Source organism: Pristis pectinata, chromosome 6 (genome assembly GCF_009764475.1).
Source record: "Pristis pectinata isolate sPriPec2 chromosome 6, sPriPec2.1.pri, whole genome shotgun sequence".
Lineage (NCBI taxonomy): Eukaryota > Metazoa > Chordata > Chondrichthyes > Rhinopristiformes > Pristidae > Pristis > Pristis pectinata.
The window spans coordinates 26,148,055-26,170,866 of NC_067410.1; the positions used below are offsets into that span (position 1 = coordinate 26,148,055).

General features: G+C 40.2%; 1 protein-coding gene across 4 annotated transcripts in view; it reads left to right on the forward strand.

Annotated features, from left to right (window-relative positions):
* Positions 1-22,812, forward strand: part of LOC127572087 (filamin-B) — a 154,387-nt gene that overhangs the window by 104,794 nt on the left and 26,781 nt on the right. For 2 of the 4 annotated variants that reach the window (XM_052018958.1, XM_052018956.1), the window contains exons 27-35: positions 944-1,067; positions 2,037-2,193; positions 7,562-7,751; positions 10,363-10,610; positions 12,159-12,248; positions 18,133-18,235; positions 19,574-19,714; positions 20,914-21,042; positions 21,808-21,981. In XM_052018958.1, the coding sequence (XP_051874918.1) occupies positions 944-1,067; positions 2,037-2,193; positions 7,562-7,751; positions 10,363-10,610; positions 12,159-12,248; positions 18,133-18,235; positions 19,574-19,714; positions 20,914-21,042; positions 21,808-21,981 (1,356 nt within the window). The remainder of the gene's footprint in view (positions 1-943; positions 1,068-2,036; positions 2,194-7,561; positions 7,752-10,362; positions 10,611-12,158; positions 12,249-18,132; positions 18,236-19,573; positions 19,715-20,913; positions 21,043-21,807; positions 21,982-22,812) is intronic. The other 2 variants (XM_052018957.1, XM_052018959.1) reach the window with 1 other exon arrangement.

The window sequence follows — 22,812 nt, forward strand, 5'->3', positions numbered from 1 at the left end:
GAACACCACTTGGTCACAGACCTCCAGTCAGAGAAATGTCCCTCCATCACTACTGTCTTCTATGACGAAGCTAATTTTGTACCCAATTTGCCAACAAATTGTGGATCCCATGTGACTTAATCTTCTGGATCAGCCAACCATGTGCGATTTCATCAAATGCTTTAAGATCCAAGTAGACAACATTCACTGCCCTACTCATCAATCATTTTTGTCATTTCCTCAAAATAACTCAATCAAATTTGTGAGACAGGACCTCCCCTGCCCAAGCCAATGCTGATCTCCAAGTCCATACTTTGCCAGATACACGTAGATCCTACCCCTAATAATCTTGTATAATTTCAAATCTACTTTGATACTCTGGAGTTTGAATTAAAATGTTGGCTGAATAGATATATCTTTGCTTGTACTTGAATCTTTCTGCAGATAGTTGCCAGGAGCTGGATTTTGGTGGTACACGTAGAATAAATTAATGCAACTAAATGACTTAAAGTAACTTCAGACATGTTAAAGATTTTAACTTTTTATTTGACATTAAATTTGAATTGGTATGAGACTGATGCAGATTTGTAATTGGGAAACTCGTACTAGCTACATCACCAGTTCGTTCAGTGCTGCTATAGTTAATAGCAAACCCTAATATTGGCATAAAACTTTGAATGAGTAATATGAAGTAAAGCAGTGAAATATTTGGTTTAGGATACTGAAACTACCAGACCCCAACTGTCTTGTCCTGCACCCATTTTCTTGGGTTTGTATTAAGCTTTTTAAAGCTAACAATGTTCCTCACTTACAACTGCTTCAGATTTTTGCTTATTTGCACCACTAGGAACTGATGGGGTAATGCATTGAAATAGACTAATACTTGAACACCTGCATTAATGAAATGGAACTGTTTAACATTTCTTGTGTGATCCAATAGTTTGATAATTTCATCTTTTCCCAGGCACTATTGAGCCAGTTGAGGTAATTGACAATGGTGACGGCACTCACACTGTCAGCTACACTCCCTCACTTGAAGGACCATATTCTGTTTCTGTCCAGTATGGTGATGAGGACATTACTCGCAGGTAATTTGAAAAGCTTTTGGCTTTGAGTTGACATTCCAATGTATGCTGTCATTCTCTATTCAGAACTTCAATATTGAAAGAAAAAAGAATTAGAATACATTAGTGTTGAAATGAACTATGTTTCGGAGTTAAGTAATTTTCTCATTTCTCTTTACCTTACTAGCTTGTCCACCTCTTACTTTAATTCTAATGGGAATCTGTTGGAGTTAACTGTAGTCTACTTTGAATTGCAACCAATTTTTCCATTTCTCTTTTGCCATTTCTTTAGTTTATGGGCACTGGCAGATTTTCAGAGTAAAATCCTATTGACCCTCATTCTTAGTCAAGGATACGCATGTGAATGAATGCAAGCTTCTGCTTTGTCCAACCACTGGTTTATTTGCAATCCATGATGTGTTCTGAGTTGGCTAAATTACCTTGCAGATTCATTGTAATTGTAGCAATATTTATAAATTTGGGTAGAGAATAGTCAGACAGATTCTGGAACCATGAATCTAGCTAAATATCAACCAAAATTGCTTCTGTGTAATATGAATATATTTTCTTATAAGATATCTTTATTAGTCATGTGTACATCGAAACACACAGTGAAAGACACCTCTTTTGCTTAGTGTTCTGGGGGTAGCCCACAAGTGTCGCTACGCTTCCAGCGCCAACATACCATGCCCACAACTTCCTAACCCCTACGTCTTTTGGAATGTGGGAGGAAACTGGAGCACCCAGAGGAAACCCATGCAGACACAGGGAGAACGTACAAACTCCTTACAGACGGCGGCAGGAATTGAACCCGGGTCACTGGCGCTGTAGTAGCGTTACACTAACCGCTACACTACCGTGTATTGGCATCTACCTATTTTAGCTATATTTTTCCCTTAAGTACGTGTTCCTAATCCATTCAAAGATCTTGAAAGTTTAGTGCAAGTTTATATTACTCTTCCAATGCATGCTAAAATGAGTTTTTATTTTCAGTCCTTTTAGGGTTAAGGTTCTGCCAACTCATGATGCCAGCAAAGTGAGAGCCAGTGGGCCAGGCCTCAATTCTGCTGGTGTACAAGCTAGTCTACCTGTGGAATTTACCATCGATGCCAAAGATGCTGGAGAAGGACTCCTTTCAGTGCATGTGACTGTACGTTTTGAATTATTTCCACTTGCAATAAAGTGTGTGGTCTGTAGTTACAAAATTCAGTTTAAAATGTTGGGTGGCTCATTGCCATATGGAATGTGGATAAATAAGATTACTTAAGTGTTCTTGAAATTTGGCACGTCTTAATCTTGCAGGTTCTGCTTCGGAATCTTAAATGCGGTAAATCTAATATTTTACTAGAGAAGGTTTGACTTGCCTTCTTTGAAAGAAATAGACCATATTGATTCCTAGTTTAAGATATTACTTGGGTTAATTAAGTGGTCTTCATTCCCACCAACTAAAAACTGAAGTCTCCAGTCTAGAGCCCTACTTTTGAGTAGAAAATGCAAATATCAGCACAATCAAGTTTCTGCCTTAATTGAGAAGTGGTCACTAAATACAAGGAATTGTGAAGATAGTTTGCAGTGAATAATTAGGTCGGTCTTGGTGTTGCTAGGTTGTTTAAAACCAGCAGTTTAGATGGCTCCTTTAGAAGGTTAAGGTAAAGTTTAGAAGGTAAAAATTGATCAAATGCCAATCCAGTATCTGATTGTGCCTTTCTTTGAAATGTTGTAATCTTGCAGAATGTCTCATTAAGCATGTCATGTTTAACTTAATTTCTTAGTTCCTTTTCATCGACCCATTGTTTGCTGAAGTGGTCAGGTTGGGGGTGGGAGGTTGTGGAGTCTTCAAGGAAAGAGAAAGATGTAATTCCAATTGCAATCTAGACCATAAGACATAGGAGCAGAATTAGGCCATTCGGCCCTTAGTCTGCTCCACCATTTGATCATGGCTGATTTTATTTTTCACTCTCAACCCCATTCTCCTGCCTTCTCCCTGTAACCTTTGATGCCCTTACTAATTAAGAACCTGTCAACCTCCACTTTAAAAATACCCGATGACTTGGCCTCCACAGCCTTCTGTGGCAATGAATTCCACAGATTCACCACCCTCTGGCTAAAGAAATTCCTCCTCGTCTCTGTTCTAAAGGAATGCCCTTCTATTCTGAGGCTGTGCCCTCTGGTCCTAGACTCTCCCAGTACTGGAAACATCCTCTCCACATCCACTCTATCCAGGCCTTTCAATATTTGATAGATTTCAATGAGATTCCCCCCCTCATCCTTCTAAACTCCAGCGAGTACAGGCCCAGAGTCAAATGCTCCTCATGCATTAACCCTTTTGTTCCCGGGATCATTCTTGTAAACCTCCTCTGGACCCTCTCCAATGCCAGCACATCCTTCCTTAGATATGGGGCCCAAAACTGCTCACAGTACTCCAAATGTGGTCTGACCAATGCCTTATAAAGCCTCAGCATTACATCCTTGCTTTTATATTCTGGTCCTCCCGAAATGAATGCTAACATTGCAGTTGCCTTCCTTACTACTGACTCAACCTGCAAGTTGACCTTCAAGGAATCCTGCACTAGAACTCCCAAGTCCATTTGCACCTCAATTTCTGAATTTGCTCCCTGTTTAGAAAATGTCTATGCCTTTATTCCTTCTACCAAAGTGCATGACCGTACACTTCCCTACACTGTATTCCATCTGCCACTTCTTTGCCCATTCTCCCAGCCTGTCCAAGTCCTTCTGCAGACTCCCTGCTTCCTCAACACTACCTGCCCCTCCAGCTATCTTTGTATCATCTGGAAACTTGGCCACAAAGCCATCAATTTTTTATATATCTGAAAAAACTTGGCATCTTCTTTTATATTATTGGCTAGCTTACCTTCATATTTCATCTTTTCTCCCCTTATTGTTGGTTTGCAAAAGCTTCCCAATTCTCTAGCTTCCCACTAATTTTTGCAATGTTGTATGCCCTCTCTTTTGCTTTTATGCTGTCTTTGACTTTCCCTGTCAGCCACGTTTGCCTCATCCTCCTCTTAGAATACTTCTTGCTCTTTGAGATGAACTGATCCTGCATCTTCCAAATTACTCCCAGAAACTCCTGCCATTGCTGTTTTCATCCCTTCTAGGGTCCCCTTCCAATCAATTTTGGCCAGCTCCTCTCTCATGCCTCTGTAGTTACCTTTACTCAACTGTAATACTGATACATCTGATCTTAGCTTCTCCCTCTCAAATTGCAGGGTGAATTCTATCATATTATGATCGCTGCCTCCTAAGGGTTCCTTTACCTGAAGCTCCCTAATCAAATCTGGTTCATTGCACGACACCAAATCCAGAATTGCCTTTTCACTAGTGGGCTCAACCACAAGCTGCTCTAAAAAGCCATCTCGTAGGCATTCTACAAATTCCTTTTCTTGAGATCCAGTACCAATCTGAATTTTCCCAATTTACCTGCATATTGAAATCCCCCATGACCCCTGTAACATTGCCCTATTTACATGCCTTTTCCTTCTCCTGTTGTAATTTGTACCCCACATCTTGGCTACTATTCCGAGGCCTGTATATAATTCCCATCAGGTTCTTTTTACCCTTGCATTTTCTTAACTCTGCCTACAAGGATTCTACATCTTTTGATCCTATGTCACTTCTTACTAAGGATTTGATTTCATTTTTTTTTATCAACAGAGCCACTCCATAAGGTAGTTAAAAAAGCTTCTGCGATGTTAGCTTTCATAAGTCATGGTATTGAGTTTAAGAGCAGCAAAGTAATGATGTGGAGGCATTGGAAAGGATGCAGAGGAGATTTACCAGGATGCAGCCTGGATTAGAGAGTATGGATTATGAGGAGAGACTAAAGGAACTAGGGCTTTACTCATTGGAGAGGAGGAGGATGAGGGGAGACATGATAGAGGTAGACAAAATATTAAGAGGAATAGATAGAGTGGACAGCCAGCGCCTCTTTCCCAGGGCACCAATGCTCAATACAAGAGGACATGGCTTTAAGGTAATGGGTGGGAAGTTCAAGGGAGACGTCAGAGGGAAGGTTTTCACCCAGAGAGTGGTTGGTGCATGGAATGCGCTGCCTGGGGTGGTGGTGCAGGCTGATATGCTGGGCAAGTTCAAGAGATTGTTAGATAAGCATATGGAGGAATTTAAGAGGGATATATGGGAGGAAGGGGTTAGGTAGTCTTAGGAGTGGTTTGAAGGTCAGCACAACATGGTGGGCCAAAGGGCCTGTATTGTGCTGTATCATTCTATGGTTCTGTCCCCTCTGCCCACCTGCCTGCCTTTTCAATAGGATTTGTATGCTTGGATGTTTAGCTCCCAGCTGTGATCTTTCAACCATGACTCTGTGATGCCCACAACATCATACCTGCCAATTTCTAACTCTGCCATGAGCTCATCTACCTTGTTTCATATACTGTGTGCATTCAAATATAACACCTTCAGTATTCACCATCCTTCTTCTCAAATTTGTCTCCATGTTGCCTGAAGTTGAATTCTTATCCCTTTCTAAACTTTCTGTCTTATTCTTTATTCTGGAGACTTCAGTAACCTCTCCTGCAATCACCTTCCCTTTTACTTGATCCATACTTTTCCAATCTGTTGAACCAACCCCCCACTATTTAATTTAAAGCATTATCTACAGCCCTAGTTATGCAATTTGCCAGCACCCTCGTCCCAGCATGGTTCAGGTAGAGCCCGTCCCATCAGAACAGCTTCGTCCTTCTTCAATACTGGTGCCAATGTCCCATGAATTCAAACCCACTTCTCCCACAGCAATTTTTGAACCACACTTTTAACTCAGTGGTCTTATTTACCCTGTGCCAATTTGCACATGGCTCAGGTAGCAATCCAGAGATTATTACCTCTTTGGTTCTGCTTTTTAATTTAGTCCCTAGCTGCTCAAATTTCCTCAGCAGAACCTCTTCCCTTGTTCTACCCATGTCATTGGTACCCACATGGACCATGACAACTGGATCTTTCCCCTCCCATTCCAAATTCCTCTGCAGGTCAGATGAGATGTCCTGAACCCGGGCACCAGGCAGACAACAGAGCCTTCAGGTCTCTCAGTCCTTGTGACAGAGAATTGTCTATTCCCCTGACTATACTATCCCCAATCACAACTACATTTCTCTTTTCTGCCCCCTCTTGAATGGCTCCCTGAACCATGGTGCTACATATGGTTCAGTCACTCATCCTTCCTACTGCCCCCACTCTCATCCACACAGGGAGCAAGAAACTTAGACCTGTTGGATAAGCTCAAGGGCTGAGGTTCCTCCAGCGCTACCTCTTGAATCCCCCTACCACCTCCACTCACAGTCACACCCTCTTGTCCCTGACCACAGACTGAATTTGAAGTATTTAATCTAATGGGTGTGACTGCCTCCTGAAACAGGTAACACTCCCCCTCCCTAATGTGTCGCAGTGTTTATGGATAAAGTTACTCTATTGATAAAGTTGCTCACCTCTGCTAATCATATATCAAATCAAGGTAGGACTTTTACATTGAACAGAAGGGTCCTGGGTACTGTTGTAGAACAGAGGGACCTCAGAGTACAGGTGCATAGTTTGCTTAAAGTGGAGTCATGGGTAGATAAGGTGGTGAAGAAGATTTTTGGCATGCTGGCCTTCATCAATCAGGGCATTGAATATAGAAGTTGGGAGGCTGTGTTGCAATTGTACAAGATGTTGGCAATGCCACACTTGGAGTATTGTGTTCAGTTTTGGTCACCCTGTTATAGGAAGGATATAATTAAACTGGAAAGAGTGTAAAAACGATTTACAAACATGTTGCCAGGTCTCGAGGGACTGAGTTAGACAGGCTGGGCCTTTACTCCTGGGAGCGTAGGAGACTGAGGGGTGATCCCATAGAGGTGTATAAAATCATGAGGGGTGTAGATCGGGTGAGTGATCTTTTTTCCAGGGTTGTAAAATCAAAAACTAGAGGACATAGTTTTAAGGTTGGAGGTGAAAGGTTTAATAAGAACCTGAAGGGTAACTTTTTTACACAGCGGGTGGTAGATATCTGGAACCAGCTGCCAAAGGAAGTGGTTGAGGCAGGTACATTTAAGAAGTATGTGGACAGGTATATGGATGATGAGTTTAGAGGGATATGGGCCAAGTGCTGGGAATTGGGATTAACTTGAATATACATCTTGGGCAGCACAGATGTGCAGGAGCCAAAGGGCCTTTTTCTATGCTGTACGACTCTATGCCATTGTTTGAAAATGGAAGAAAAAGGCCTCTTCTTTTGCTCTTCCCCCAGTAATGTCCTCCTGAATAGCACTTGCCAGTGTAGCTGAAGCACCTGATTATTTTTTCCCCTAGGCTTCTATCTGCTGTATATAATTCTCCATTTCAGTGAATTCTGCAAATGAACTGGCAACACAGTAAATCAGAAATGGAAATACTTTACACTAAGAAATTGGGAATGGCCTACTCTGATTATTTGACATGAGAAATACTTAAAATATTTTGTCTCTGGAGAATATTAATAACAGTTTAGAGTGTCATTTCATTCACAGGATCAAGAAGGAAAGCCAAAGAAGGCCAATATCTACAACAACAATGATGGCACCTACAGGGTTTCCTATATACCAGATAGAACGGGACGTTATACCATTGTGATTAAGTATGGTGGCGATGAGATTCCAGCATCTCCTTATCGGATCCGTGCTGCAGCAGTTGGTGATGCCAGCAAGTGTACAATGTCAGGTAAGTAAAGGACTTGCGGTCGAGATTCACCTGTAAAATTAAAACCAAAGTGGAAAAATTGATTTTCATCTAAATGGGCTAACAATTGCCATGTGTAGTTTGAGGGAATGCGTTTGTACTTTAATACTGCAGTAAAAGCAGGAAGAGCTGGATTGTGTGCATGAGTAGTAACCTTGGTAAAGATTGCAGGTTTGGACAACACTGTCAAGGTAGTCATAGAACATAGAACGGTACAGCACAGGAACAGGCCCTTTGGTCCATGATATCTGTGCTAACCACGATGCCAAATTAAACTAAATCTCTTCTTCTGCCCGCACATGATCCATATCCTTCCATTCCCTGCATATTCTTCTGTCTATCTAAAAGCCTCTTAAACAACACTATCATACCTGCTTCACCACCACCCCTGGCAGCCCATTCCAGGCATCTACCACTGTCTTTACAAAACAAAACTTAACATGCACAGCTCACTTAAGCTTCCCCCTCTCACCTTAAATGCATGTCCTCTAGTATTTGATACTTCTGCCCTAGGAAAAGGAGATGCTGCAGTACAACAATGTAGATGATCAATGCTGCGGCCAATGGAAGAGTGTATGTTTTTGCTTAAGATAACATGCTAGTCATGGGTTGTTTTGTCTTGGGTGGTATTGGAGCTGCCTTATCTAGGTAATTAATGTTCTATCGTGCTCCCAATTCTCCTCCCTTAAATAATAATATAGTTTGGCAATCAACTCACTTGACTTACGAAAAACTTGATTATTACCCATTGTAGATCAGACCTGATGCCCTAGATTTAATTGAGTTAATTTGGACTATGCCTAGTAGTCTACCTTCAGGTCTGGCAGTGGGTTGGAGCACAAATAGGGATGGTGTAGATGGGGCGGGGGAGGTGGGGAGATGTTTGGGTTAAAAACAAAACTGCTGGAAACACTCAGCAGGTGAGGCAGCATACGTGAAAAATCAAAGTTAGCATTTGGTATTGGTTTGTTACTGTCACTTGTACCGAGGTACAGTGAAAAGCTTGTCTTACAAACTGATCGTACAGGTCAATTCATTACAAAGTGCAGTTACACTGAGTCAGTACAGAGTGCATTGATGTAGTACAGGTAAAAACAATAACAGTACAGAGTAAAGTGTCACAGCTACAGAGAAAGTACAGTGCAATAAGGTGCAAGATCACAATAAGGTAGATCGTGAGGTCATAGTCCATTTCATTGTATAAGGGAACTGTTCAATAGTCTTAACACAGTGGGGTAGAAGCTGTCCTTAAGGCTGGTGGTACGTGCCTTCAGGCTCCTGTATCTTCTACCTGATGGAAGAGGAGAGAAACTGGGAAAGAAAACAAGTTATTTAAAGAATCTAGCTGAAAGATGTGTTGGCTGTACTTGAATGGTCTTGGATGACTGTCACAATTATGGCACATGAGCACAGATGTCAGTAAGGTGGAATTTACAGGGTTAACTGAGCTTTTGTCCAATCACTAAGGCAATGAAAGGTCGCCAGTCATTTTGTTTTTTGATAACTGGTTTGACAAGCCACTTCAGAAAATTGGGTATTGGCCAGAGAAACAAAGGACTGCAGATGCTGGAATCTAGATGAAAAACACGATGATGCTGGAGGAACTCAGCAGGCCAGGCAGCATCCGTGGAGAAAAGCAGGCGGTCAACGTTTCGGGTCAGGACCCTTCTTCAGGACTGAAAATAGGAAAAGGGGAAGCCCAGTATATAGGAGGGAAAAGCAGAGCAGTGATAGGTGGACAAAAGAGGGGAGGCGGGGTGGACACAAAGTGGTGATAGGTAGATGCAGGTGAGAGAGAGTGATAGGCAGGTGTGGGGGAGGAGAGGAGGGCAGATCCATCAGGGGATGGGTCAAAGGTAAGGAGAGAAAGGGGAAAAAAAAGGGTATTGGCTAACTTGCTGCAAGCCTGGAGTCATGTAGGCTAGACCAGGCAAAAACAGCAGATTTACTTATATAACTGATATGAGTGAACTGGATGAGTTTTAGTGATAGTCTGATAGTTTTGTGCTATTCTTGGGGTGGGAGGAATACATAATGCCAGTGGTCTTGGTGAGATTTGAACTGGTATCTGCAGAGCATTTAATCCAGGCTTCTGGATTAACATAATCACTGTGATACTTTATCACAAACTGGTGTTTCTGTTAACCTTTAATTTAAAATAATCCAATCATTTGAGCTAGGTGATGTGAATTTAAACAGTACAAGTTGAAACTCTAGTTAGGCATTCTATGGTCTGACAACTCCCATGGTCTGGCATGTTTTGAATGTGCAGTACAGATCTATACTAATTCTGACTAAGATCTGCACTAATCAACCTACCAGTGCAACTTTTGCTCAGCTGACAGTGTTTCTGATTTGTAGAAACTTTGGGTTATGGGCAGTTCTTGAAACCGTTGTGTGACCTGGGGAGAGGAACAGTTCTCCTGCTCAGAAGATCAGGGGCGATTTCTGTGGGCTGGATTTTCTGTAGCCCAGCACCCTTATAGCATTTGGGTAATTTGGTGTTTAGAAATTCCTTTTCATGGACTGTATCTTTCATTTGAGCATTATAAATTGCATGAAGTACTGCAACTTCCCAATTTATTTTTGGAAGGTTCTGGCCTTGGACCAACTGTTCAATTGGGAGAAGAATTAGGAATGAAGGTAGATGCTAAAGCTGCAGGAAAAGGCAAAGTCACCTGCACAATCTGTGCCCCTGATGGTACTGAAGTGGAAGCAGATGTTATTGAAAATGATGATGGGACATACAATATCTACTACACAGCACCTGAAGCTGGAACCTACATTGTTTATGTGCGCTTCGGAGGAGTAGATGTTGCCAACAGTCCTTTCCATGTTGTGGTGAGCCTTGCTGTATTTGATGTCTTTTAAATTGAGAGTTGAATCATTTGTAATGAAACTTGCATAACATTTGGTTTAACTAAATCTGTAATTACTTAAAGATGAACCCTTTCATACTCTTCAACAAAGCAGAACTGTGTGGCAGCTTCTTGGTTACCTTTTGGTCTAGTAATTGGCTCTTGAGTGTATTATTTCAATTTGCAAAATTAATATTGCCACCCAGAAGCTAGTTGTACATGTAGAATATTCTTTATAATGTCCTTTAAGTGATTCTTTCGGTCACTTTACTGATGGAAGCCTCCATTATACAGTTTGGCTTTTTCTCATATCAATTCTATGATCTTCCAAATTGAAGAATTTGGCACCAACCTGCATTTGACCAAAATATTTGGTTCAATACTGGAGAATCTTGAAGCAAGATATTTGAATGTCTTCTAAACAAAGCATTGGTCACTTGTCCTTAAAATAGTGTATACTCCAGCTTATTGTGAACATTAACCATGGGAGTTTCCTGAATTACAAAAGCCTTGTTTTGGAATAAGCAAGACAAATCAATTTGCAAATTGTATGCAACTTAAAGTGTGTCATCCCAAACTTTGACAGTATAGTTCAGTTTTAAAATTCCCATATTCCATATTGGACACATGATTTTGTTAAACTTAACAATATTCATCTCGATGAACAGATGCCTTGTTTTATAAATCTCCATTTTTACACATTGCATACATGCCAGGATGTCTTGGACACTATCGGGGAAAAAACTAGTGGAGGTTTTCCAACACCTTCCAAATTACCCAGCTTTTAAACAGATGAGTTCTTGCATTTTTCCCCTTTTTGAGATTGTTGCTGATTATTATTGCAGATGGCCTTCATTCCCCTGCCTTGGGATTTGTTTAGCTTTCTCCTAACCTTCTTGTCATTTCTGAATCATATTCTCATTGGCCCTGACTATGAAGATCAGTTGTGGTGAATCCATCTAAGTACAAAGTGTTCTTTGGTGGCTACATTTTTGAAGAGCTGATTTGTGATTAGCTAGAAGTCTAAACTTGATTGCATTTAGCCAACTTAAATAGGATGAAATAGTAAATTGACATTTCTTTCATAGTTGATGAATAAAAGTGGTTTTTAAATGATGACTTGATTTAAAGCAGGATTTTGGAAATCTTGAACAGAATTTGCTACTGCTTCCGTGAACTGTTTGCAACAAGACTAGAATTTTGTCTCGCAAGATGATAAATACGAGCTCAGCTAACTCAAAAATGTGTCTGAGATAGCAGTTTGCAGGCTGTGTACTGGATCTCCCATGGCATTGATCAAGAGTTGGAGAATACACTGCTTTATAACTGTTATCTGTAAAGTATCAGGAACTAATACTGCATACCATTAAATTGGACATGTTATACACTTTTGCATAAACCAGGCAAAATTATTTGATAAGCACATTTTTTTTCATTTGTGAAAAATGTGATTTGATTTAGTTTGCAGGTGAAACAGTTGGATTGAATTTACATGTGTTTCAAAACTAACTTGCTATTTACCATCCACCAGGCCACAGATGAAGTTCCAATAGTGCCACAGCAGCTGGTACAACAGCAGCAGCAATCTCTAAATGCTTATCCCCCTGGCTTCCAACCCTGGGTACAGATTTTAATATATTAAACTTTCTGTTCCTCTCTTCTTCCATATCTAGTGTTCACAGCTTGCTGGGATCTGCCATCTGGACTGCTTGATTTCTTCCCTTTCTGTCCAGTTTTGGTTATTGTGATTTTTGTTTTCATTAGCTGATGGATGATAAGCTCTCAATTTTAAACAGGTGAACTGTCTTTGCAGCTTATTTAACAGGAACTCTAAAGTTGGCTACATAAGATACCTTTTTACTTTTGCAAGTACAGTCCCTACTCCTTTACAGGAAATCAGTTGATGATTTGCCTCTGTACTTGTTGGGCAATTTAAATCTGGAACCAAATTGTAGTAAATCACTACAGCTATTACCCCACAAGTGATTGGTGTACAAAGAAACTGGACCTGAAGGTGCAAAGTACTGATAGAAGTGCACTGGCCACTTTACATGCTGTGAATGGCAACTTCATAAATGACTATAATGGAAAATTATATTTTGGCCATTTTAAATGTTATGCTTTGAGTTGGGACTGTATTTCAAATTGCATTTTCCTTCTTTGCAACTCTTCCACATTGTGCCTGCTAAAACGTGGGTTGAGTTGGTTGGTTGGTCAGTCAGAATTCTCATTACTTGCACGAATTGAATAAATTGGTAGTGCTCCTATATGCTGAGTATTTCTAAAATATAGCATTCAACAAATTAAACCTACTACAACTTGGGAAAAATGTCGTCCAGCATTGAATAATTGGCATGTCACTCGTAATTTAAAGCAGCTGAAATAGTAGAAGACCAGTGGTTCTTGAGTGCATCAGATATCACTCACTGTCATAAGATTTTTGTGAACATTACTGTTAATACTTAATCCTTCATTAGAAATAAAAATTGATTGGTGCTCTATTTTGAATTGATATTAACTGAAGCATTGATTAGACATCTTTTGATATATTATGGGAATACATTGTAATATAGGTGAGAAACAAAACTGCAGATGCTGGAAATCTGAAATAACAATAAAAACTGGAAGCATTCAGCAGCTCAGGTTGTACCTGTGGAAAGAGGAAAGGGTTAATGTTTCAGGTTGAAGACTCTCTTCGGTTCTGGTGAAGTCTTTGACCTGCAATGTTTATTGTTCCTTTTTTCTTCAGACACTGCCTGATCTGAGTGTTACAAGCATTTTGCTTTATAGGTGTTGCTTTACTGAATTGGCATGAAAGTAGCGAAAAGAATGAGCCATATGACTGTTGCATAATATGGCACAAACCAAACATCCCACCTACTAATAGACATAGAAACATAGAAAAGTATAGCACAAGAACAGGCCCTGTGGTCCATCATGTCTGCACTGATCATGATGCCAAATTAAACTAATCCCATTTGCCTGCACATGGTCCTTATCCCTCTATCCCTGCCTGTTCATGTGTCTGTCTAAGTGTCTCTTAAATGTTGCTATCATATCAGCTTCTGTCTCCTCCCCTGGCAGTGCATTCCAGGCACCTACCGCTCTAAAAGAAATGCCTCAAATCTCCTTTTTAACTTGTCCCTCTCCTTAAACATGTGGCCTCATATGGACATTTCCATCCTGGGGGAAAAAGTCTCTACCCTACCTATATCTCCCAAATTTGGTATACTTCTGTCAGGTTGTCCCTCAGCCTCCACTCCAGAGAAAACAACTCAAGTTTGTCCAACCTCTCTTGTAGCTAATGCACTCCAATGCAGGCAACATCATGGTGCACCTCTTCTACACCTTCTCCAAAGCCTCCATCCTTTTATAGAGTGGTGACCAGAACTGCACAGAATACTCTAACTTTGGCCTAACCAAAGTTTTATACAGCTGTAACATGACTTCCTGACTTTTATACTCAATGTCCTGACCCATGAAGGCAAGCTTGTTATGCACTTTTACTGCCCTCCACTTTAAAGGAGCTATGGGCTTGCACCCTTCCCTCTTTATGTCAATGCTTCCAAGTGTTCTGTCATTTACTGTACACCTTCCTCTCGCATTTGACCTCCCGAAGTGCAGCACCTCACACTGTCCAGATTAAACTTCATCTGCCCAAACTTCCAGCTGGTGTATATCCTACTCTATCCTATAACAACCTTCCTTGCTATCTGCAACTCCACCAATTTTCATGTCAAATAAACAACCTTTCAGTGAACATCTGGTTGAGTACCAAAATGGACTTATGAGTTAAGAATTATTTAATAATTATAAATATTAAACTCTTGTTCGATAGCTGCTCTTTATTTGCCTACTCTGACTATTTTGCATTAACAACGTTTATACACTTTTTTAATATTAAAACCAATTGTTAAAAACGTGCAGCAGTTAAACATGAATGTTTCTTGCTGAGACACACCAGGAATAACAATTAAGCAAAAATGGCTAAAAGGAACAATGGAAAACAAGTGGATTTTAATAGTATGAGTAAAGGGAAAAAAAAAGATCTGGGCCATAAATGGGAATAACAGAATCATGAAATGCTGCTGCGTTGGGAGATTGGGATCAGGGATGGGTCTAGCTGGATGCAGGATGGGGTAGAGAATGATCCTGTAGCAGCGGTTAAGATTTTGAGATTGAATCCAATGACTCTGAAAGGCTATAATGTGTCTAACATTAAGTTGAAGTGCTGATTGTTCAAATCCCAACCTTCATTGGAGCAGTTTTGGATAAATGGTAGAGAACTATAGTAACAGGCAACTAACAAATTAAAATACTTGTGTAGTCGACAAGGTGGGTATTCAAACTGTTTAATCTCAACATAAGAGGGACTACATTTGTGCTATGAATGTAGCATACAGAATTGAAAGGAGTGCTAAATCTGTTTTGCATACTGTTTGGTGCCCTGAATGAAGGAAAGGGAGGAGATAAAAGTGCTGTATCTGTGCTTAAATTGAGAGATGTTTGGGGTGCATTGAGGGTGATTTGAGAAGTGGAGCAGAGCTGAGTGGGTACTGTCCCTTGATCTGATCAGGTTGTTGGTGGCAGAAAAAACTATGTGAGGAACCAATTTGTGAATGGTAACAACAGGATAGTTGATTTGAAAGCATGCACCTCCGCCTGCCCCCCCCCCCCCCCCCCCCATCCAATGTGATGCTCAGCAAATTTGTATTTAATCTAAAGTAAATGTTAATGGAATTTCAAATTCACTTCTGGCTAAATGACTAATCCCCAAGATTTGCAGTTTGCAATCTTTGCTATAAAAGGCAGTAGGTGAGATCATTGCTGACATCCAGAGTATAAAAGTTTTGTATTTGCAAGCTGTTTTGTTTTGTTAGACAGGATGTGCCACTTTCAGGTGAAAGGGTAGAATGACTGAATGCAGTTTAAACTTTCATTTGATCCCATGACCAATACAGATTGAAAAGGGGTAGGTCATCGCTTCAGACCTGTGAGTTTTGAGGTCTCTAAATGTGCAGAGATTTCCAAATATTATTAAATGGAATTCCAGGAAGGGCACAAGTTCCTCAAGAAATTGGTTGAAATCATTTAGTGAAACACCATGGACTGGTGCAGAAAATTGGTCTAATGGAATACTTGCATTTGTACCTGGAGGGCTGAAGTATGGGATGAAAGTTTGTCAGTGCTCTACAAAGCCCTGAAGTAGTGAATACTTCTGGACTGCATAGATTCGGGAAATATTTTCCTCGTAGTGTAGGTGTACAAGTATGTTAAATTGAGACTGAATTTAAGATGGGAAGGTGAGGCAAGTGTTACAGGATATTGAAGGAACTAGTAAGTGGTGATGCAGATCTTGCAAATGTGAGGTCTTGAATGGGGCAGATCATCTGATCCACTGGTTCTTCAAGGCTGCTGCCCTCTTAATCAGCTGCTTCAAGGTCTTGTTGTCTGTCTACTTAATCCACCTATTCCTGAAGCAGATTACTGCAATTAAAGTGAATACTACAGAATTTTGTCCTATGCATGAATTTTCTAGTTCATCCTACAGTTTGGTGCCTTACTGAGCGACTACTTGGAATGGAACTTTATTAGGAAATGAAGCTATTGTCTCTAGTTAGAGTTCAGGACCTGGGCATAATCTAGAAATTAAATCTGGACCTTTTTTGCTCTTGCTAAGTACTTAATGCTGCGAAGATTCATCAGATTGATTCCTGGAACAGCAGGACTGTTCTAAGAGATTGAGTTGACTAGGCCTATATTTATTAGAGTTAGAAGAATGAGTGGAGAACTTATCAAAATGTACAAAATTCTGACAGGGCTAGACAGACTGGATCTAGGAAGGATATTTCCCCTAGTAGAGGGGTCGAGAACAAGGTCAGATATGGCACAAGACAGTTGGGAGTGAGATGAGGAAAATTCTTCACTCAGTGAACATGTGTCATTTCCTGTCACAGAAGGCAGTAGAGCCCAAGTCATTGAATATACTTGAGGTAGATGGATTTCTAGGCAAGGCATCAGAGGGTACGGGTAAAGTATTGAGACAGAGGTTCGGCTATGATTGCATTGAAAAGCAGAGCAGATTCAAAGATTGAGTTGACCTACTCCGAATGAGGATGGGAAAATGTTTTTAAAACTTGAGCTCAATTCCAAAAACGGCTATGATGCAACATCAGGCTCAGATCTAAAACTGATTCCTGTATATTTTAAGCAAAGTCACGAAGGAAACTAGGAAAGAGACAGAATTAGAGTTTCATTAGAGTAGTCTCAATCTCATGAGAGCACCTCTCCATAAATGTAGCATTTTGAGAATGCAAAGCTGAATTGGTTTTTAATGTTAGCTAGATTTTTGCAATGTAGTTCAACAAAACATTCAAACTTGTTGCACCAAGTTGATAGGAGAAATGAGCGCAATTATGTAATTGAGTTTCCATTCTGATTACCTTTGCTGCTTTTAATATTCTTTCCAGGCACAAGTCAACTGGAACCTTTCCTAACTGGATTGGCATCTTGAGCACTTTTTTCTTTCTCTTTCTCTCTCTCCCTCTCCCACCCACCCAGCCTGTTCTGCATATATTGCACATCATAAATCAGATGTTTCTTGATAGTTGATAATTAACATTGAGAAAACTCTAATTACAGCTGACTTCAGTCCAATTGGAGCTGAATCTGTAGAGCAGTGAGCATACCTGCTCAGGTGTACTAACATTGAGGCCGTTTATGGGCTTTTGTTGCTTCAGGTTTGGTGACTGCAGTTCAGATTGCTGCTGGAAGGATTTGGTCACAGATACTCACAACAACTGTAACTGAAATTGGAAAATGCTGGGAATTCTCAGGAGGTCAGATAGCATATGGCCTGGCTGCAGGTGTTCCTGTGTTCTGGCCATTTCAGATTTTTAGTGTTTGTTATTGATTCTTTTTTCCTTTCTCAGAACAGGGTGAAATTGGTAAAACTTACTTTGTAACACAAGGTCTTTACCATTTGAGATATTTAGTCAAAAAAATGTCTTAAGGAATTTTATCCTTTTCTTGCATTTCATAGAAAAGATTTCCCCCCCACCCCATTGACATTGATTTCTGGGAATGAAACAATTTGGTTAAACCTACAGTTTACAAATCCTTGTATCACTGATTCAGCACATAACCAGCTGATTATGTGTCTGGTGTTGGCAGCAGTGCTTGTTTAATTGTTGAAGTCTAGGTCCTTATCTGTAACAATTGCAATACTTAGTGATAACTTTGCTTTATTTACAATGAGAGTTTGAATTGGGCAACCATACAATTAAGTGCTGATGAAAGTTGCAGTTTTCAGTTTGTCTAGTTGGTCCTTGAGTGGGAATTGACAAGGAATTGGGCAAACTGGAAAAAATGCACAATTTTTATAACTTTTTGTAAACTGAAATATAGCATTTTCCACAAATCTATATAGCAAGTGTTTGTTGGCCACAATATTGTGAAGTATTGATTGTTAAAATACTTTTGAATTCTTTGATGCTGTTATCAAGGTTCATGATGGAGCTTATGTGGGGACTGATGAAATGGATCGCTTGGGCTTGAGACCTTTTGATATTGTTATTCCCTTTGCTCTCAGAACTGGGGAGATTACAGGTAAGATTTACTTTACAATCCAAATAAGGGGTTTCTACCTTGATTGAAATCTTTAGTCTGAAAATGTGGCGCTAGCAAGTTGCTTTAGTAGAGAGCTAGTGCAGGCAAAATGGGACAATGGTGGCCTTTTGTGCTGCAACCATTCTATTATAACTTTGGAATATTTGTACTCTAAGGTTAATTATGATCTGGATCAAAACACCTAATCTCCAACGCCTTCCCACATTGCCATTTTGAAAGAAAAATTGAGTTGTATTTTCAGCATAATGTTTGTTTTTCTCCTGATTGCTGGCTGTTTTTATAATAAATTCAAACAGAACTGAATTTTACCAGGAAGCAAAGTGCTACAAATGCATGGGCAGGTAGCTTTTGTGAAGAAACAGTTGATGTTTTGGGTCAATGACCTTATAATTCTGTTGCTCTGCAGATGCTGCCTGATCTGGGTGTTTACGGCATTTTCTCCCATATTAATGTTTAAACACCTGGTTAAAAATTGAGACCTAACTTATGATCTTTTGCCCATCATTGATCCCTCAGAAATGACCTTGAGTTTAGTTTACTACACTTACCTGCTTTGTTCTAGGCTGAAGTCTTAATGCACCCAAATTCAATTCTATTTGTAAAACTGAGCTTTAAAGGACTGGCTTCTATAATTGTTTCAACAGCAAGGTTTCTAATATTGCAACTAGATTGATTCCTGCTGCCACTTGTTGGATCAACAATGCTCTATTCACTAAAGCTGATGTGAAAACCATACTTCTGCAGCTCTGCTCTTTCCTGTAATGAAGGCAACAAAAACTTAAATTTTGAGTTCCATTTACCATAAAGTTGACAGTTTTGCTTATCCTTCATTTTGGACAACTTAATTATCTTGGAAGCTACTTTAATGATTTTTGTTTTTATCTATACCAAATTGCAATTGTTTTGATCTGAAAGTGCAGAAGCAAACTTTGTATCTTTTAGGTTGTACGGTCAATTGCATTTCAGTAGCAATGCAAAGGAGGCTCAGTATCTTCTGTTAGCATTCTTGTGGTTGATGCAGGGCGAAACTTATCTGAATCATGAAGTGTCACATTTCTAGATCTTGTCAAATGGACAGCTATAAAAGAAACAATCTGTTAGTCATAGATAGCCCAGACTGATGAGTAAATTGGACATGGTGATCTTTCAATGAATCATTATCCCTAACTTCAGAATTATGTAACTGGGTGATTTATATGTTGTGAACTTTGACTTCATTGAACTAAGTAGATAGTGTTATACTTTAAAGGTTGCAATTTTAAATTTAATCTGCACTTTTCAACTGGTAGTAATCTTTGGCTACTTCTGTATAATTAGGTGAAGTACGCATGCCTTCGAACAAAACTGCTAAACCAGAAATAATTGATAATCATGATGGTACAGTAACAGTCAAATATGCTCCAACTGAAGCTGGACTGCATGAGATGCACATAAAGTACAATGGAAATCATATTCCAGGTATGCTTTTGTTTCAAGACCTATGTAGTAGAACTGCTTTCTATGTAGGGAACCACACGATTTTATCTATTGGTGAGGTTGAACTATTTTTACCTTAATACTAATCCCATTCTGATGTGCCTGGATGTGAAAGCTAGTTAATTGTCTAATCCACCTTTAATACTCTGCTATAGTTTAAAGCATTCTGCATACCCTGTTTATTTTTTTAAGTGGTATGGTATGCACACTGTTATATCTTTTGCATTTCTCCAAGAAAAAGCAAAGTTGTAAACCCTGTCATTCCTATACATTATAGCTAAAACACTGCATTAACAACTTGCCAGTTAATTATTAGGCTCAGCAGAATGGAAGAACTGTAGAATTTTTGAGGTGAATATTGCTAGCAAGGCGAACCTGGGCTTGTGGGGTGAACCGCTGCAGTCAAAGATCAAGCCTGTCCAGTGCAGCCTGACAGGACTAGATCGTTTTGGGTTGGGATCTGGTATCAAAATAAACTGTCAGATTCAGATTGGGCATGGTCACTTGTGTTTTACTTTTTACACCTAAATGCAAGTCTAGTCCAAGTGATAACCTGCTATCACACTGTTTCAGGATTTTGACCCAGATAAAGCTATACATTTCAAGAATAGATGGGATGATACTTGGCATTCCCATGCATCTACTAACCTTCTAAATGACAAAAGTAATAGATTTTGGATGCTAAGGACACTTCAGCAGGTCTTCAGACTCCCTGCAGCTACGGTGGGGTGATGGTGATGGAGGTAGTTAATATTTGTGAGTGGATGAGGATTTAATGAATCAAATGGGCTTCCCTGATCTAGATATTTAATTTGAAGCTACACTCTGGCTGGTGGGAAGTATTCCATTATACTCCAACTTGGGCCTGGTAAATCAGGGAAAATTCAAGAGCTTGGTGAATCACTTGCCACAACACTTCTATCTAGCCCCTGACTTCCTCTTGCAGCTGTGGTCTGTTTCTGGTCAGCAGCAACCTCATCCCCAGGCAGTCAGTGATTTGATGTTAGTAGATTCAACAGCATTACCTTTGTCATTGTGGCTATATAGTTAAATGCACAGCATTTAACCGGGCTGTACCTCAACTGTTGATGCTTGATCTTTGTTGTATTGTGGTGGTCATTTTTGCATGCTTAAAGGCCAATATACAAATGCATGTGAGTGTTGTATTTGATTATTTTCAGAGAGTCCACTTCAGTTCTTTGTCAACTATGGAGGCAGTGGACATGTGTCAGCCTACGGCCCAGGCCTTGTCTATGGTGTTGCCAACAAGCTGGCCACTTTCACAATTGTAACTGAAGATGCTGGAGAGGGTGAGGATCCTTGTAAAAATGGAACTAATTGCTCTGAAACTGTGGAGTTGAGCTATTAGGTTGATATGCATAATATTTGTCAACTTGAATCAAAAATGCCTTGCATCTAGAATTGTGAAGATACCACATGGAGTCCATTGAGTCAGCACCAACCAGGCACCCATTTGCACTACACTAAATTCCACCCTAACCCTTCTTTATTCTCCCACACTCCCTTCAACTTTATTATCTTCCCCACCCATCCCCAACCCAGATTCTATCACTCAATGCAAGCTAAAGGCAATTTACAAGGGCCAATTAACCTAACAACCCAGAGGAAAATCGCAAGGCCATGGGAGAACATGCAAACTTACAAACAGCACCATGGTTGGGTTTAAACCCAGATCAATGGAGCTGTGAGGCAGAAGCTCTGCTAGCCAAAATACATGAAGTATTTACTAGTGCAATCAGTTGTGCTTGCATACTGAACCTGGCGGAAATGGCAAAGCATGTTGCTATATTTGCAACGGCACGAGACCTAGTGCAACTTTCAGTGAAAACTTTACATTGTGCTAGTCAACAATATTCTAAAGCAAATTTGGCTCCCAGGGCGAGTTTCAGGTTAGCACCAGTTTGGAGATGGTAAAATGAATAGTCATGTGATTTATATGCCTAAGATTAATGTTGGCTGGTTAACTGGAGTTATTAGTCCATAGTATTTTCCAGAAGATGTACATTGTTTGCTAAATAGTTTGCTTCAATACTTTTTTTCCTCTTCCCACGTAGGTGGTCTGGACTTGGCTATTGAGGGGCCTTCTAAGGCAGAAATCAGCTGTATAGATAACAAGGATGGTACATGTACAGTATCATACCTTCCAGCCCTGCCAGGCGACTACAGTATCCTTGTCAAATATAATGAAAAGCATATCCCTGGAAGTCCTTTCACTGCCAAAATTACAGGTAATGAAAGTTTCATGTGCAAAGGAATTGCAAGCAGGCAGGAACATTTCAGTTGGGGCAAATGTAATGTTTTGAATTTCCATTAAGTAAACAAAATTATTCAGCTTTAGGGTATAGAAATAGTTGACCACAACTCAGAATTAGGTTTATTATCACTGTCTTGTATGAATTGAAATTTGTTGTTTTGCAGCAGCAATACAGTGCCAAGATATAAAATTACTGCAAATTACAAAGTAAATAGTTCAAAAAAAGGAATAACAAGGCAGTGTTCATGGGTTTGTGGACAGTTCAGAAATCTGATAGTGGAGGGGAAGAAGCTGTTTCTGAATCGTTGAGTGTGGGTTTTCAGGGTCCTGTACCTTCTCCCTGATGGTATTAACGAGAATAGGGCATATCCCGGATGGTGAGGGTCCTTAATGATGGATGCTGCCTTCTTGAGGTACTGCCTCTTGAAGACAGCCTTGATGGTGGGGAGTGTTGTGCCTGTGATGGAGCTGGCAGAGTGTATAACCCTTTGCAGCTGCTTGCGATCCTGTGCATTGGAGGCTCCATACTAGGCTTTGATGCAACCAGTCAGAATGCTCTCCTCCATACATTGAGAGAAATTTGCAAGAGTCTTTGGTGACATGCCACATCTCCTCAAACTCCTAATGAAGTAGAGCCACTGGTATGCCTTCTTCACAATTGCACCAATGTGTTGGGCCCAGGATAGATCCTCCGAGATGTTGACACCCAGGAACTTAAATCTGCTCATCCTTTCCACTGCTGACCTCTCAATGAAGACTGGTGTGTGTTTTCCCGACTTCCCCTTCCTGAAGTCCACAAATAGTT